Genomic DNA, 18,617 nt, shown 5'->3' on the forward strand with positions numbered 1-18,617 from the left:
GGGCTGACAGTATTATGTGTGGGTACAAGTATGCACATGATACATAACAAGAGTAAACAAGTGATACCAATCCCTTACCCTCTACTCATCCCATCCCAAGAAGCATCTGTAAACCCTAAAATCTCTGTAACTACAACTAAAACAAGTCTAAGGTTTATTGAGCATATGAGGTGGATGCCTCCAGATTACACTGATGTGTAACTGCCACAGAAAGATTTGAGAGTTCCCAGTCATTGGGAGAATGTTTCTAGGAGTAGTCTGCTAGCCATGTCCCAGGTCCCATCCTGTAGGGTCTTCTCTGTATGTCTGCCAGCAGCCGTGTCCAAGTCCAAAGTGGCCAGGGACATGCACAGCTCTGCTGGGTATACATCCAGCATTGAGAGCCCACCTGCAGCCCTGGTAGTTCAGTGCTCTTTGTTCATGGTGCTGTTGGTTCAGGGCCTGTGTTCTGTTCAGGCTTTTCTGCTCCATTACCCTTTCCCAGGTCTTGCCTGGGGTGTGGAAAAAGAGGGTGCAACCCTGAAAAATCACTTTTGGTCGTGCATTGTACATCGGTATATAGTGATTCTGAGTTTTTGTTTTACTACATTGAAAGAGTCCCTGTGTTTCTGGGTTGCGTGAGAGTCAGGAAATATTATGATGAGAGAGGATTGGAATTTCAATGAGCCTGCCATTCCAGCTCCTTGTAGGATGTTGTCCCTTTCACAATAGTTGAGCAGCCGAGCTGTCATTGGGTTGAGGAGGTGTCCACGGTGGGGCCAGGGATCGGTGGGGTTGCTCCAGGGACTAAACACTCTGAGTTTCCCACAGCCAGGATTTGAGCCATTTCTGTAAGAATGTCATAGTGGCTGGGTTTTGGCTCCTTCCGGCAATCATATGAAGCGGAGGTTCTGCACACCGGAACGTGAACCCATTATGGTGAGTTTCTGTACCTACACCAGAAATGGTGGAAAGAATCATAAAGGAGTTCAAATCAGGTTCACCACTGGATCCTTGCCCACAGTACATTTCTTTCAAGGTTAGCCTCAATTCTAAGTCCATATATCATCTGGTTGTTTAAATCTTCCTTGAAAACCACCAATTTTCCATCTAGCTGGTATAATACTTTAGTGCTGCCACTACTAAAGAAGGCTGTCCTTTCCAACTACCACCCTATTTCACTATTACCATACATGGTGAAAGTGTTGGGGAGGCTCGTCAATGCTCAGCTTTCATACTTCCTGTAAAGTAACATTCAGGATAAGTCTCAAACAGACTTCAGAGTCAACAACTGCACTGAATCTCCTTTCTTGGCTGCAGTGGACAGAATTAGATCAGAGGGCAACCAAGATAAAATGGTGGCCCTGATATTATTAGATCTGTCCGCTGCCTTCGACACTGTTTCACACTCCCAGTTAATGCACAGGTTACATGAAGCAGGACTATACTCTATCACTCTACAGTGGTTTGCAGCCTTTTTGTCCAACAAATCTCATTCTCTTCATTTTCTCAGTTTATATCTGTTGCTCTGCAGTCTAATTGTGGGGTCTCACTGGGGTCCTCCCTAATCCTGTCATTGCTTAATATCTATGTCGCTCCCCTTGGCAAGCATTGCTAAGTCCTGGTGCTTTGAGATATTCTTTTACGCTGATGGCACCCAGCTTATCATCTCCATTAATGAAAGACAGCCAGGAACTTCCGAGAATGTACTGGGCTGCCTTTCTGATGTAGCTAGCTGAAGGCAATCACATTGTCTGAAGCTGAACACTTCGAAAATTGACGTCCTGCTGTTTGGAGTGGCTGATAAATTGTGGGTATGATTTCTGGGGGCCCACCTTTCCTGGCATGGCTCCAAAACCTAAAAGAGCTGCCAAGAATTCTGGGTTTCATATTAGATGATTCCTTCACGATGCAAGATCAGGTGAATTAGGTGTGTGGGAGATGCTTTGGACTCCTACGCATGTTGAGAAATCTATTCAAATGGATCCCTATAACTTGACACAGGACAATTATCCAGGCTCTTATTTCGAGCAGGCTAGATTATGGCAATACCCTATATTTAACGATGGCTGATTATGTGTTTAGCTGTCAGATTGATCTGTAATATCCCCAAAAGAAGCTCAGCCACAGCCTGCATCTATCAGCTGCACCGGCTCCCAGTGTGGAAAAGAGCCAGGTTTAGATTATCCTGCTACAACATAAGTCACTCCACGAGTTAGTGCCAGCGATACTGCATGACAGATTGGCTTTCTACAAACCCACTAGAGTGTTGTGCTCCTCTCATCAAGCCTTGATTCGCAGTGCATGAGTCAAGATAGCCAGACTGTGTGGCCACTCAGTCAGGCATCTAGAGGCACGCTATTGGAATTCTCTACCTCTGGAAATTCACCTCATGGAGGACCTCCTTGGATTTCGTAAATACTTGAGGACCTGGCTTTCCCCCCTTTAGTGGCATGAAGCTTGCAGAGCTTGTGTGTGTTTGGGCTAGGGCTGGGATGTTCCTACGGGAATAATGGTTACACTTTATAAATAAATAAAATAAATATGTAAAAGTTTCTTCTCAACCTGTTTTTGGCATATTCTGCACATTGTTCCAGGGTGGCCATGGCTGAAGGAGTTTTCGTGATGCTGGTTTTGAGGGTAGCTACATCATCCTCTAGTGTGGATATCTGTTCCTCTGCTGTTGTCATCCTGGTCACCATGCTGCAGACATTTGCTGAAGAGGTGTGACATCTACACCTATTTTGCCCATTTTGACCTCCACTGCAGCTTGGGAGACCTGGATCATGGAGAGATCAGCATTCATGTTGGCAGGGACACCGATCTGTAGAGTTTTTTGTCTGTGCCCTTGTGGGCTGCCCCTCCCACTAGTGTTATATACGTATCAATTTTAGGTTGAGTCTGGGTCATAGTGGATTTGTCCTTCTCCATGATGGCTTTTTATGTTTGGTCTTCTATGCAGGCTTCACCACGTAACCAGCCAACAGGCTGTTATTGTGTTCCAGTGTAGATATTTTTTGGAACAGATACTGCACCCTTGTTCTGGGGGTAGGGGATACAGGTAAATGCTGGTTGTGTGAATTGTGTCTTTCACCAGCCCGCTTGCCCTAGATTTCACATCCTTGGTTAGCAAACGTCTTGTCGATTTTTACTTCTTTTAATTAATTAACTATTAAATACAAGTTCAGTCTACCTTTAATATTTATATTTTTTGTGGAAAGGTTTCGCTGGAGAATAAGCACTATTCATTGGGATGGTAGATGGTAGACTAAGCTTTTGCATAAAAATTAAATATGACATGAGGTAAAGAATTTTCTTTTCTCTTCCTTGCATCGGGTGAAGTGTTCACGAATGGGTGACCGATACTTCAATTTTAGAAGTAAAGGTAGGGGGAGTAGAAAGTATCCATGTCTGAAGCTGTTTCACTTTAGTGAAGTTAGGTTCAGGGTTTCCAATCGCACTTTTATTAAGCTACAAAACAAACACTTATAGTGAAAATGGTGAATCCAAACATGGAGGATCATTAACAGTTTTGTATACCAGCATGGTACTTGAAAAGTTCAAACCACAGAATTAAATTGGGAGAGTCCTAGAGTCAGAACGAAATAATTGGTCCAGTTGTCCATGTGGTATAGGAAGCACACAGGGGTACAAATTACCCTTTTCTGAGCAGGAATGTGTTTGCTAGAATGCAGCACTCAGAGGTCACTAGGGGCACCAGACGCATACCATTTTTGTTTAACTAATCTTTACTAAGTTTTTGACATACAAACAAATGTAAATTGCAACAACTAATAAAGCACATCTCATCACTATATGTGATTGACATGGAAACAATCCCAACCTCCCCTACAGTCTGTTTTTTAAAGATATTTCCACTTCAGATACATGGTTCAATATACATATATTATTGTTACAGGCACACTTGGTAGACAGACCTGGACTTTCCTAAATAACTAAGTCCCAAACCTCTCACTGCTAACTTCATTGGAACTTTGAAATTACTGCTAGCAGGGGCCCATCTTGAATGGACAACAGATGGTGTCTTCAGTATATATATTGAACTTTGTAGTGGACTACTATGACACACATCTGGTGTATTTTGGCAGAGGGACCCTACTGTCAGCCTTAGCCTCCTTATTGATATTGTGTTATATCTGAAGTCCAATTCCACATGCCAACACCAGACATAGCCTCAAGGTGGGTGCACCTACAGTTGCACATAGCCTGTCTGCTTACTCTCCAGTTGTATTAAGTGTATATTGAATAATGCAAGGTCTCCAAAGTATGTAGTTTCTGAAATGCCTGTTGGCAGCAACATGAAATGTTGGTCAACATATTGAGAAAGTAAAACCTGTATTTCCAAGATGACTCTGGATCTGCCCAATCACAGAAAATCTTAAGGGAATGGTTCAAACTGATTCTGAGGGGAATACAATGGAATACCTTAGCAACATGAGAAAAGACAAGCAGAGCTTGATGGTGGATTTGTGGTGGATTTAGAAGCCTTAGTATAAGACCTTGAAATACAACATGTTGCCAGTGGTGATAGTGATGACCTGAGATCCATAGAAAGGCACAGACTGTCTTTGAGGCAGACTGTGGTGTATGAAGCTATTACATACTGGATGATGTTCTAGGGATGCATGTGTGAGTTTGACAATAAAACCAGGAAACTACTGCACTGGTTGAGTCTGACAGAACAGACTTCTAGACACATACTGGGGACAGGTAATCAGACATACAGCAAGGCTACCAGTTGTATTAAAGTCAGTTTTAGAAATAGCTGCAGTTACATCATGCCTTAACCCCATACTTGAAGAATATTGAAGCATTGCCTAAATTCAGCTTACTTGAGGCCAGGCTTACCACAGATGAGTTCTGATCCAAAGAATATTGCAGGATTTCCACATGCATGTTACCAGTGTATCTGAACCACTTGGGAATCTGAGAAAGGCATGGGAATCTGTTGTAGGGAACTTCTTTGAGGAAGAGTGGAGAGATTCACTGATGGTACTGAGAGAGATGGTTATTTCAGCATTTTACACATTGATACACTTTATGTACATGCCTACTTTGTTACATAAGGAAACATTTGTGGTGCATAGGACCTCACTTACACCTTGCAGTGTTTCACAGCATAATGATTTTTTTTTTTACAACACAACATGAGGATGTTCTGTGTGCCAGAGACACTGAGAAGAGGCAGCACTAACGTTCTGGAGTAGTAACTTATTCTCGCCCCTAAGGATGAACGTTGGTGCTTTCTGAAAGACCTGGAAAGGAACTAGGCATGTTAAATTGTTCAGAAATCTTCAGCTACTTATAGCAGAGAGGGACATTGCTCAGAATGGGGAGGTCCAGAAGCACCAAACTCTGGCAGTTGGATACAAGAAATGGACAAATGTGTTCCTTGGATGCCACTATTTATATAGCAAGTAGTTACCCAGGTAAACATGAGTAAATCTGGGGACAATGTATGTCTTATTGTGGCGTTCAATTGATTGATCGCCCAGAATACAAACTGCATGGGTAAAATGGGCCATCCATTAACTTAATGATAGTACTATAAAATACTGCACAAAAATCTGTTAGGGTATTGTTTTTATATTCTTGGTATAGTATGCTTGCAGACGTATTGATGCACCCGCTGTATCACTACAACTGTATTTTGAGAAATACCCGAAAAATGTATTATATAAAAAACAAATATATGAAGTTATATCCCTTTGGGACTGGTTGATGAGACTTGTTGATAGATAGCAGATGTCAGGCATTGGAGTGTAGCAGAGGAGGAGGTTCTCACTTTTACTGCAATTGTGATGTACAGCTGCCTTCCGCCATTTTGTGGTGTCTTCAATGCCAGTGAGGCTAAGTATATTAATATTAATAGAGTGAAGTGTCAGAACCCATATCAGAGGGCTATGAGGCAAGTATGGATTACTAGGTCCAACCATGAGGTTTGAAACCTTTTACTTCTGCTGTCCTGGGGCCGATCTACTATGGACCCTGAGCAATTGGGCAAGTCACTCTCTAGACTTGACTCTCACTAGTAACATAGTCGAGCAGTCCAAGGCTCTCTTGGGCGGGAGGTGAACACAGGCTCACAACTGAAAATGCGCTCAGCAGCATCAATAAATTATTGTCCAGCCAAATACTTGTATGAAAAAAGAGAACTATTTCATTTTTACCGCTAACAACACGGATGACAACTACATTTTACACAAACAACTACACAGTTCCCTAGAGGTTGGAGCTCTAGTGTCTCTTTAGGTGATTTCCTGGGGGTCCTAATCCATCAGTCTTACTGGCATCTCACAGGATTGGAGTGACCAGAGTTCCTGAGCGCACCCCCTTCCCTGGGCGCTTGAGCAGCAGCAGTCGTTTTAGGTGAGCAGAGGTTCTCAATACCTTCTCTTCATTAAGCAAGTTTCTGGCTCCTCCTGCAATAAGGGGTCATGATGAAATGTAGCTCCTAGTGCAAATACTTCATCTCAGGCATGTCTGCATGGTCCACAGTGGCTTAAGTCCTCTCAGTGACAACTCCAAACAATCAGCGCAGCAATGCACACAGCTCAGTTCATAGCGGCCCTTCTCTAGCATACCGGGTCGCTGACTTCATTCGGAAAAATGACCCGAAAAGTGCAGCAGCTATCTCCTTGCATCTCACACAGGGAGGCCACTCAACAGGGCTCCGCACTGGACCTCACTCTTTCCAGTGCTCTCCTTTTCCTCAAGGGCACACTGTTCTGGCAATTAGGCATGCGCAGGTGCTCTAGGCTCCAGAGCAGGTGGTCTTGGGTAATTTGCTTGATGCCCGCTCACCGAACTGGAAGAATAACAGGACTTATCCCCCAGGCCTTGCCACAGGCAGAAGTCCATCTGGCTGCTTGGCAGATGACAATTTTAGGGGAATCAAACTCCCGTTCTTATAGCCCAATAAATGTAATTTAGAGCCTGAGTCTTTGAAGTGTACTTTGGAGGTCTGCATCTTTTGAAGTGCCAACTTCTCTGCCCTCTTCTTCCTCTTGAAAGCAGTCTGTCACAGCAGGAGTGACTCCAAAGCTGATAGCCCCAACACACAGGCAATGGGAGTGACTAGACTTCACACCTGGATGTCAGCCACAGTGATATGTGTATCAAAAGGTTACTCTTTAGCATTCTCCTCTCTGCCCCAACTTCTTCCTGAGATTTGCCCATGCTACTTTCTTGTGACATCTCACTGAATCAAAATGCACCCTTTGGAGTGTACAGGGGAAGCCTGACTCTTCCCTCTCCTGTGTGTCTCCAACCCTGCTCATAGGAATACAGCAATACACAAATCTGTGTGGGGGTTTTCTCTACCTCCTCTCCATGTTTCACAATACAGGCTTGGGTCTCCCAAAATGGAACCCAGAGCACTCGATGTATTGTATCATCCACAGGCACACATACACCCAGTGCATATATACAATCTACACAAACTGCACAGCACCATATCCTCCATGTACCGTACCACTCATTGGTGCACATACATCCAGTACATGCATTTAACATGCACGCACAGCACTGAGTTGAGCACATTGCAATGGAACTTTAAAAATGAGTGAGGCTGTAGGCCTCATTCCAGTGACACAGGTTAAAAAGGACCTGTTCACTCCTACTGATTACTACACGTCTTGTACTGCTTAATTCCTAGTGAAGTCAGCAGCCTTCCACCACTATGACGGTAGTGCTTTGGGCACCACTCCTGGTCCAACAATGCTGCAATCTGTGAAACAGACCTATGTCAAGGTACACACAAATGATCCGTGTTGGCCTACGACAACAAAAATCAGCTTTAGGGATCCTGTAATCAGCACAGTCAGGACCTCAATGAAGGGGTGCATGTCCATTACTATGCTGAGGACCCTTCCGTATTAACATGAATACTATAAAGTGGGCTGAGCTTTGCATGAAACTCTACACCCAGGTGTAAGCATTCCTGGTGATAATGAGAAGTTCACAAAATGTCCACATTACTTACCATTAGTCTTAATTATTCTGATCCTTCTTTTCTTGTCCCAGAAATAAGTTAATTGAGTGAGGCCTCACCCACTTATGTCATCACTCCCTTTCACAAGTCATTTTCCATGTGAATCTTTATACAATCCACCCCTCTACTATGAATTCTGTTCCCACCTTTATCACTTGATGAATAATGAAGCCCTTCCGTCTGATAGTAGGCGAAGACCCCAAGGGAATGGAGGGCAGACAGTTGAAAGTATTGGAATGAGGCGCAATGACATCAGTAAGTAATACGGAGATTATTTTCCTATCTTCTTCCTTGTCGCATTTCACACTTAACTAAGTATATGCCCTTCATCACGATCTGAGTTACCACCAACTTAGGATATACCATACCAGAAGAAAGAAAATCTGTCTCAACATTTAAAGATAGAAATGCAAATTTAGGAAAACACTTATTTAAAACATACTTCTGTGTCAAAACACGGTCATTCTCCCTGGGTCACATTCACCAAGTAAGGTGAAATAAATTTGGAAGAAGCAGCCCAAAATCCACCTTCACGTATATCGCCTAAGGAGACACTAGCCCACTTTGCAGAGCAAGCAGCCATCCCACCTGTTAGAGCAACCCTGAACTGATTCCAGAAATTCTCTCTCTGAATCTTAATATGCTAAAGAGCTTACATTCTTAATCCATCAAAGCACAGTAGCTCTGAGAGACTTATAACCTCTCTTAGCTGTTCCAAAATGAATGAACAACTCCCTATATATTCTGCAGACCCCTGTAAGTAAATATTAATTTACTTAACTGCATCTGAAAGGTGAGGCCTAGCCTCTCTTCTTATGTGTAGTATGGACATTAAAATGGAATGCATACTTCCTATTCCCTATGGAAGGCCAAAATGTTCTTGGCCTCAATCTTAAAATGGCCCTGTCTTCAAATACCCTTACATATAGGTGTCTACAAGAAAATACCCCAGTTCACTAATCGTCTCAACCCTGTGTATGAAAGGAATTATGTAAAAGGCATTCAGAAGAGATTTAAGCCATGGGTTCAGGAGAACATCTGTTCCTACTGCTATGGGATCCCACATTCTTGAAAAATGCTGAGGAATTTGCCAAACTAATCTACTTCCAGAGACTGTGCCTGAAGCAACTTTCCTACAATACAAGAGGACTGAGAACAGTGTACTGTGAACAAGGGGAAATTTGGCTGTCGATCTAGCTCAACATTATGAACCAATGGACGTCAACTCCTGTGACAGAAAGAAGATTCCCCTTTGCCCAAGAGCAATTCTAATGAGCCTACTGGTTTAGGTGTTGTGACCGCATCTGATACTGGTAATTTAGAGATTCGGTGGTGACCATGTTGTCCATACAAACTTTAAGAACTCCACCCATGTTCAACTGCAAAAACCTGGAGAGCTCACCAAACATCCATCTTATTTTTTCAGTTGGAAGACTTTAGTCTCTCCTGTTCTGCCCATAGACTCTGGGTTGATTGGACCCCGCCAAGACCAACCCAGGCTGCTGGAATCCATTATCAGAATCTTTGAAAGTGGAAAAGAAAACAGATTCCCTTGTTGCAGAGTTGACGGATTCAGTGACCATAACTGATCAGCTTGAATGATCTGGTTAACTAGAATGTGAGTCTTGTAACACTCCAAGACAGAAAACCAATACTCAAGAATATGTAGAGCAGCTTTACCCAGGCACATGCAAGCCCAAGGATTTATAAAGAGGGTTTCTGCCTAAAAGAAAAAACAAAAAAGGCAACCATAACTATATGGCTTCATATAGATGAGAAATAAAAAACAGAAACAAATGTGTTAAACAAGAATAGTTACCACATCCCTCTCCATTGGAAATTATTACCTTGCTGACATTTCTCCCATTTATGATAGGTGAAACAGGTGTTTCAAATACCTTGCCCAGGTCTAGCTTGAACCAGGTTTATGTCCAGACCCCTCTATTCTCCTTTCGCTGGGCAGAAGAAAGATGGGATTTGTCCAAATTGATTAGCAACCCAAACTGTTGAGTAGCCTATGACATAATTCTGAAATCCCTTATGGTTTGCACATACGAGGTAGGTATAATTAGAACATCGCACATATAAGCATGGACTCTGATGCTCTGGTTCTGAAGTAGAGCAATCACTGTAGCTAAAAAAGAAAGACTCCAAACTGCTAGTGCTGCTCTCCGACCACAAACCTGGGGTACTTTAGATGTGATTTTCCAATCAGAATATGAAGATAATATAGGATAGAAAACCCCCTTTAATTATTAGGTGGATTACATGCTTCAGTGAGCCTATATTGACACAGATATCCAGAATTAACATGTTGGGCACACTAAGGCCCTCATTTAGACCTCGGCGGTCTTTTTTAAAGACCGCCAAGGTCCCGCCGGACAGAAGACCACCAGTGTTGGTCTTCTGCCAACCAGATTAGGACTGGTGGCGACCCTGCGCCATTATTTGGACGGAGAGCCGCCAGCAGCCATACTGGCGGTCGGCGGTGTAGTGGAGGCTGCTCCTCCGTCACCGCCATGTCATCAGAACACCGCCCACCGAATTACATGCCAGTATTCGGTGTGGCAGTGTTCTGGTGACGGGGTGCTGGTGGCAGAGCAGCCCCCATGGATCCCGTTCCCTCCCGGAGGACCACCGAAGCAGATAAGGTGATCGTCCTACAGGGGAGAGTGGGTGGGGGGGTGTTGTGTGGTGTGTGCGTGAATGGCGGTGTGAGTGTGAGTGTTTAGAGGGGGTGTGTGGGTGCGTGTATGTTTGTGGGGGTGTGATGTGTGTAGTGGGGATGTACCGTGTATGTATGTGTGCATGTGTGCTGGTATGTGCGCTTGTATGTGTGTGAGTGGTGTGTGCATGCATGAGTGGGGGTATGGTGGTGTGTTTAGGGTGGTCTATGGAGGTTTGGGGAGTGGGTGGGGAGGGGACCCTACCACCTTTGGTGGATGGTAGGGGGGTTGTGGGTGTTCGGGTAGACTCGGGGAGGGGGAGGAGGGAGGAGGAGACCCCAATCAGTGCCAGGGAACGATTTCCCTGGCACTGATAGTGCCTACTGCCATGGATTTCGTGGTGGTTCAAAATCCACGAAATCCATGGCGGTATGCGGGGTTATGATCCCGCAGGTGGACTAGTGAAGGCCGCCGGGCTGGAGACCGTTGTCTCCAGGCTGGCGGTCGTTACTGCCATGGTAGACTGTTTGGGACATTGGCAGTTTGGCATGTGCCAAACCGCCAATGTCATAATGGGGCGGTAATTACCACCAGCCTGTTTGCGGTCCTACCGCCAACATTGCACCATCCGCCAGGTTTGTAATGAGGGCCTAAGTCTATTATAATTGTGTACTGCTTGACAAATTCAACTCAAGGTAAACAATTGAGTGGAACCCCGACCCTTTCTCCAGAAGCAGGACTGGAAGGATGGCTCTTTTCAGAAAGAGCAATGTGATATTGGTCTGTAAAGATTGGGGGGGTTATTACAACTTTGGAGGAGGTGTTAATCCATCCCAAAAGTGACGGTAAAGTTACGGATATACCACCAGCCATATTACGAGTCCATTATATCCTATGGAACTCGTAATACGGCTGGTGGTAAATCCGTCCCATTTAACACCTCCTCCACAGTTGTAATAACCCCCTATGTGTGTTTCTGGTTCTTGAAGGATTTGTGAAGAACTGCCTCCTCCTCGTAAATATGAAGCTTGATTGCAAAAAAAGGTATGCTTAGCAAACAGTTCTTTTAGGAAGCATCCTTTTTCTTCTCTCTCAACTGTGAATGGGAATGGGCAGCCACAGCGTCCCCAGACACATCTCAGAAGCTTGGGATTATCAAACACCATGTCCTGAAAGAATTTTGCTTGAACTCCCATCTGGGCATGAAACTGAGAACAGACTTTTCCCTCTTGAATATTTGTAGATAATTCTTGGAAATCTTTGATTAGAGATTGTTAGGCATATACAGCATAAATCTCAGATCTTGGGACGGTAAGTCTATGAGACTGACAAAATCATTCTCCACTAGTGTGTATTTCTTTGTCTTTCGCAGACAGTTGTACTTTGGATGGATGAAAGATACTGAATTACTGTCCATAACTACTTCAGGTAGGGACTTCTATAAGAGTAGAGGAGTCTCCAGAGAAACCCAATTCTTCCTCAATTTATGTAGGAGACGGCCAGGAAGAATATGAAGAGAGTCCACTGATGAATGGTTAGGAGATGAAGGCAAACCTCCTTGTCTGTTAAAGGTATCAGACAATGAGATTTTGGGATAACGAAGGAGAATGAGAACTTCTATTGGAAGATTTCTTCACTCCGTAAATATAATTGTCCCCAGGAGAATGTTTCTACAGATTATGCCTTAGAGAACAGGAGCAGACTGGGCCCAAGAAGAGAAAGCAAGTTTAAAAGAGGGCACAGTAGCCTTGAATAGGAGAGCCTGCAAGACCCTGGCCCCTCTCTTCTCTCTTTTTCTAAACAGAATTGATATATGTAAATTAAAATATGTTTATCTATACTTACTAATTTTTTTATACATACACATACCTTGAAAATGTATATAGCTTCAAGGTACATATATGTGGAGTTATGCCTACTTGTACATACTTGGAAGATATATACATATCTCTTAAAGGTATGTACACATGAAGCTAAGCATAGTAAATCCCAACATCTATACTTAGCTTTATATATACTTACCTTATCAATATTTTGGTTATAAATACTTATGCTACAATATTTTGGTAACACTATTTAAAACTTGACATTCTGGTAACATACCGTTAAGTGGCTCTTGGGAGATAAAAATGGGATAATGTACAGCTATTACTGTGCAATAATCCTAACACATAACCAACTATTTAAGGGGTCTGGAATAAGATTCCATGGAATAAAGGCAAACCAAAACCCACCTTAGTGACACTAGCCACCAAAGCACAAAAGACAGTTCTCTGTTAAAATGTATATAATAGATAGATTCTTCACAATATTTGTTTCCCTAAACAAAACATTTTCTCCCACATTTAATAAACAAAAAACTGAACTGTAATACTTTGGCACTCATGTTGTTTTCCTTCATGTTATGTTATATTGTGTTATATGTCAGTCACAGTGAATTGTTTGTTGCTTTACTTTTCCAATGTTCTTTGAATGGGATGCCGGGAGGAGTGAGGGTTCTGAGTTCAGCAGGCCATCAGGTGGAGTCCCAGAACAAGGAGCTTTTTCCAAGATTACTACATTGTCTTGTCTGTTTTAAGCATTAGCTAGTTGGTTTTCACCCATCTGGTGACTTTGGTCATGCAGCTGGAGAAACTGGTACGGGTTTTTGGCATTGTGTCGGCTACGGTGTGAGCTGGGAGTGGTCAGCATACAATATGATATTGATTCCATGGACAGAGAAGATGCTGGTGAGTGGGGCATGTAGGCATTGAGCATAGCAGAGCTGAGTGGGGATCCTTGTGGTACTTAGCAAATGAGGTTGACAGCGTCCAAGGCGAGGTGAGACATGGAGACCAACTGGGTGCGGCCTGCCAGGAATGAGTAAATCCAGTGAAATGAAGGGCTTTGGATGCCGGCTTAGTGCAGTCATTGGAAGAGGATGGGGTGGGAGACAGTGTCAAAGGCTGCAGAAAGATCCAGTATGATCAGACGTAAAGGAAGACAGCCTCTGCTCTTTCATTATCTTTGGGTTCTTGGAGTCGCTCTGTGCCCTTGTCAATTGAAGAAAGAAATAATTGATTGCTGTAATGCTTTATTCCCTTTCTTTAAAGATAACTGCTGGTTTAGCTCCTCTTTATAATGTGTTAAATGTAATATACATTACATGTTGCCACCCAATTACATTCCTCTTTTAGTTATGATTTAAGTCTAAAACAAGCAACTACTTAGATATGAACTTTTGGGATGGCAACCAGAGAGTAGTCTCTTTTCAGGATTTCTCTAATATAAGAGCTATTACAGAGTGCCAAGATATATGTGATCAGGGCTTACTCATTCTTTAATATTTAAAACACAACTTCACCTTTTCTTCAAACAGCTTTACATCAGAATATAATTTTAAGGCATGCCAAATGTGGGAGAGGTACCATTGAGCCTTTTTGGAAATGTATATAAGCAATCAAGTCCTATCAAAGTTTAAATGAAAAGGAATATATAACTTTCCAACACTAAACTTATAGCCCTTCTCCCCTTAGAACAATTTCCAATACATGTGATAAAATTGTACAAAATTGTTCAAAGGTGGAACAAGAAATCTTTGGGCAATTTCAGATGAAGATCCATCAAGAAGATAAAGCATTCAGTCAGATCCAGGTTCATGAGGCTCAGGATTCTGTTAGTTCTACTTGCAACAGTCAAATGTGGATTGAGTCTGCTAAGCAACAAGACTTGCAAATGCTGCAGAGGTTGTGACTACGGTTTAAATCTTTGCTGTCCCTCATTTGCATATGCCCATATTGATTGAACTTTCATAGAAAGGTTTTGCGACGCTGTAATGTTAGACTGGCCATTCGTGCGGTTGAAAAAGTAATGATCATAAGTCTACAGGGTATTGACTAACACACATCCGCTTACTCGGTTAACTATGGATTTAGCATTCAAGGAACTTGAAAACCACGGCAGTAAAAAGCATTCTGTTGATTGTTTGAGAATGAACAGTGACAATCTACAGACATTAGACCACCATTCCAAAACAGTAAGGTAAACTGATGACAAGGGAGTCATTCAAAAGCACAAAAATGTACTTGACATGATCAAAATGCCCAATCCAGGGTATCAATAATTATTAATTTGTTTCATTCACAGAAATACTGTTTGACTAAAAAGCTAATCACAAAGCCCTGTTAAAAAAAGACAGGCATGTAAGATGAATAAATCATAAAGAACATGTACTCAAAAAAAGACTGATATTTATATGGTTTTACTTGAGGGTGGGCTGCTTATACATTAACAGAAGAAAGCATTAAATGGTGTAGTTGTACTAGGATACTGCATTGTCAAAGTATATGTGGATATCATCTGTACTGAACCCCAGTATTTTCTGTTTATGAATACATGTTCTTTCTTGTTCAATCACATTGCATGCCTGTCTGTTTTTTACTAAGGATTTTTTATAAGACTTTTTGTCAAACAATATTATGTGAATGATAAAAATTAGTTTTTGATGCCACAGGATGGGCATTTTAATCATGTCAAATGCTTTCAAATTTCTGTGCTTTTAAATGACTCCCTAGTCAGCAGTTTACTTAACTATAGTCAGATACCCACATTTGCAAGGGATTATAGGGTTGCCATTTTGTTGGAATTAATATTCCAATATTGTCATTGGCCAATCCTCGAATTTACTTAGTTCAGTTTTGATTTGTGAAAAAAGCGCACTTAGCCTGGTTAATTGGTGTGATGACGAATAACCTTTGCATCATTGTTACTATTCATACACTCAAGTTGAACGTTTAAAAATTGTTTTAGTAGAATGTTTGCTCTTTGACCAAATGACACTCATGGTAGGAAAATTGGCTCTGTCATCCTCACGGTATGTTAAGTGTCATGGTCTGGAGACCATGCTACACTTTCGGTATTATTGTGGATAGGCCTGTCCACAGAAGGATTTAATTCTGGCATTATTTCATTTAGGGTTTCTAAAATGACATGGTTCTAGGCTCAGAATATCACACCCCACCTTTTGATATGGATGGCCCGTTATTGAGAAGGATGCAAAGCTGGGATACATTATTTTTCCATTATGTGAACATTTTACTGAGCAATGTATGTTGACTTTTTAAAATCAGAATGTTATGTTTTTATGAGCTTTAATGGTACTTAAAATTATTGGATGTATTTTTTTTAAACAAGACTGATCTAAGATAATTAGGAATACAATTTGACGATGATCTTTATTAACTGAACAAAATAAAAGTAATTGCATCCATCCATCATCAAGAGGATCCAATGAAATAGTCCTAAACAATCAGTTCACAATGAGAATCTTCTATAAAAACGTTTCATACTCATTAAAATGCATGTTTGAGTTGTTATAGTTTATACAGTACTTTGAGAACTTCAGAATCTGACCACTGTCTTGCGTCTTCATTTTCAGGAAAATTCGAAGGGATTACCCATCCCAGATTCTGATCCAACTGTGTGCTGCCTTGCTTTGTTTGAACCTAACATTCCTGCTGGATTCCTGGATTGCTTTGTACAACAATGTACCAGGCCTTTGTATATCAGTTGCTGTATTTCTTCATTACTTTCTCTTAGTAACATTCACTTGGATGAGTCTTGAAGCCTTTCACATGTACCTTGCACTGGTCAAGGTCTTTAACACATATGTACGGAAGTATATCCTCAAGTTCTGCATCATTGGCTGGGGTATGTATAACGGACTCATGCATTGATATTTCAGAAGCATTTATGCCAAAGTACTTATTGTAAAAAGGGTAAAGACAGTACCCACAAGTTGTGCCTTCACCACACAAAAGAACTTTTACACAAGTCTTAATAGATCTGTTTGACTTCTGTATTGGAAATGCTGTGTCCTAGTGCTATTCACTGTGCACGTGTAGCTGCCAGTGACATAGATGTTTTGTAGTGCAGGTTACAGGTATAGTGTGGCCCCAAAGCATGGGGATGCGTCACTACTTGTGGTGCCGTGCTGGGCAGGACACAGCCACTGACAAGTTAATGGGAAGGTACATTATGTGGGCCAGTTTTAATCTCTGAAGGGACATCAGGGGTTACCTACCTGTGGGCAGGCAAGACACTGCATCAGGAAGTAAATACGAGTGGCAGAATTCCCATTTTTCCAAAAATGGAAGCTCTTTCGTGCTGAAGTGCACCTGCAGTACTAACAGCACTGTGGATGGCATTGACAGTCACTTTTCCTAATACTTTAATTAGGTGCCAGCGTTGCCTATTGAAACTATGATTTACAACATAACAACATGTGTGTTACTAAAGCTTATGTTCACCTGTTTTCTTGGTGCTTGCTACACAACAGCTTTTTGTTACTCAACTCAGGCATACTCCTTTTATTTATCTCCAAGAGATGAAAGGATGAGTTGGCCAGCTGGGATTATAATGTGTGATACTGGGGTCAAGCACAAACCCAGCGGTTGGTGCATTATGTTTCTTTCTCTGCTCACATAAAGGTTAGGAATTTGTGGTGCTTGTTCGATTTTGTGGAATTCTCTTTATTTTTTTTACTATGTCACATTTATCTACAAATTAGACACTTTGTTAAGACCTGAGCCCACATGATGTAAAATGCACCCGTGCTTGGCAGTTTTAACTGTTGCTCGGCAATTTTACACCACTTTCGAACCAATATATGCGCCACCTAACTCGTGTAAAAAGTGATACTTGCATGGCTAGTAAGGGCATATTTCGTTTTAGCACTTGTACTTAGTAAAAATATCACTGCATAATCATCCTGCAGTGATTAAACTTTGCCTGCAACCAATGCAAAATACTGGTGGCCAAAACCATCAAATATAGTGTGTGTTTACAGTCCTCTAACAAAAGCTTATTCTAGGGGTTCTTTCAAGACTGTGGCGGTTACATAATCACCAAGAAAAAGTCTACGGGTATAGGTGGTATTTCTCGCACTAATAAGTAACAATATCACAGGGTAGTTATTTATCAACTGCTATAAAAAACACCTTTTACAAGTTGTTGGGGAATTATATGCATATTTTGGTGTTTAACCAGCAAAATCCGAATGATACGGTAAATATTTTATGGCATTTCCAAGTTAAATTTTGGCACGTTTGACATTCCGAAATTTAACAATGGTTGAGTTATCTAATGCATCCCATAATTATCAGATGTGTTAAATACCTAACAACTCCTAACTCAAGCCCATGCGTAAACAGGGGTTTACTCATGGGTCGGAATTGACTGCCCAACTCATAATTAGGGGTTATATGTTTATAGAAGTCTTGATGCAGGCAGGGAGCTAGAGACGTTACCTGGTCTGGTAAAGAACTGAAAGACAGATGAAAGAAGCTGACTCTTCTGTATACAGTTAGTTTCACATTTAGGGCCTTGTTAGAGGTTGGTGGCTAGATACTCTGTCACAAATGTAATGCATAACCCGGCAGGTGTATTACAAGTGCATTATAACCAATGGTGCTTGTAATAGAGTGAATTTCCTCAACATTTTGACAATGTATCCCATGTGCCAAGCCAAAATAAGGCCTTTATTCTTTGTTGTTGAAATCTTCTCATGTATATGTGCTGGTCATGGGTGGTGGTCGGTAAGTTCTCTTTACAATGAGATCAGCATGAGTTGTGAACATGGTGAAGCAGCTTGAAGTTTAAAAAACACACATATATGATTAAATTTAGAGACTTCCCCAAGCATGAGTTTGATACAGTGCCCTCAAATAGGCAGATTGTGTTTTTCTGGTGTTGTAGTTTTTTGGGTGCTGGAAAGTCTGAGTGATCATCTGTTCAGAGGTTGTCAGGTAAAGCCATGATGTCATCACCTGAGCAGCAAAAGCTTTGTTTGGTAGTTTTACAGTTGTTAAACAAATGTAAATTAATTGATTTTTTGGGAGATTTTTGTTCAGTATCCTCCATCCTCAAGGACAAGATCGCTTTCTTAATACACCTTGAGATGCACACTCAGTAAAGATAAT

General features: G+C 41.8%; 1 protein-coding gene across 1 annotated transcript in view; it reads left to right on the forward strand.

The window, feature by feature from the left end:
- ADGRG2 (adhesion G protein-coupled receptor G2) overlaps positions 1 to 18,617 on the forward strand; it is a 904,627-nt gene that overhangs the window by 750,260 nt on the left and 135,750 nt on the right. Inside the window, exon 28 of the mRNA XM_069205012.1 lies at positions 16,076 to 16,347. Coding sequence (XP_069061113.1) covers positions 16,076 to 16,347 — 272 coding nt within the window. The remainder of the gene's footprint in view (positions 1 to 16,075; positions 16,348 to 18,617) is intronic.

The sequence above is a fragment of the Pleurodeles waltl genome, chromosome 8 (assembly GCF_031143425.1).
Source record: "Pleurodeles waltl isolate 20211129_DDA chromosome 8, aPleWal1.hap1.20221129, whole genome shotgun sequence".
NCBI classification, from domain to species: Eukaryota; Metazoa; Chordata; class Amphibia; order Caudata; family Salamandridae; genus Pleurodeles; species Pleurodeles waltl.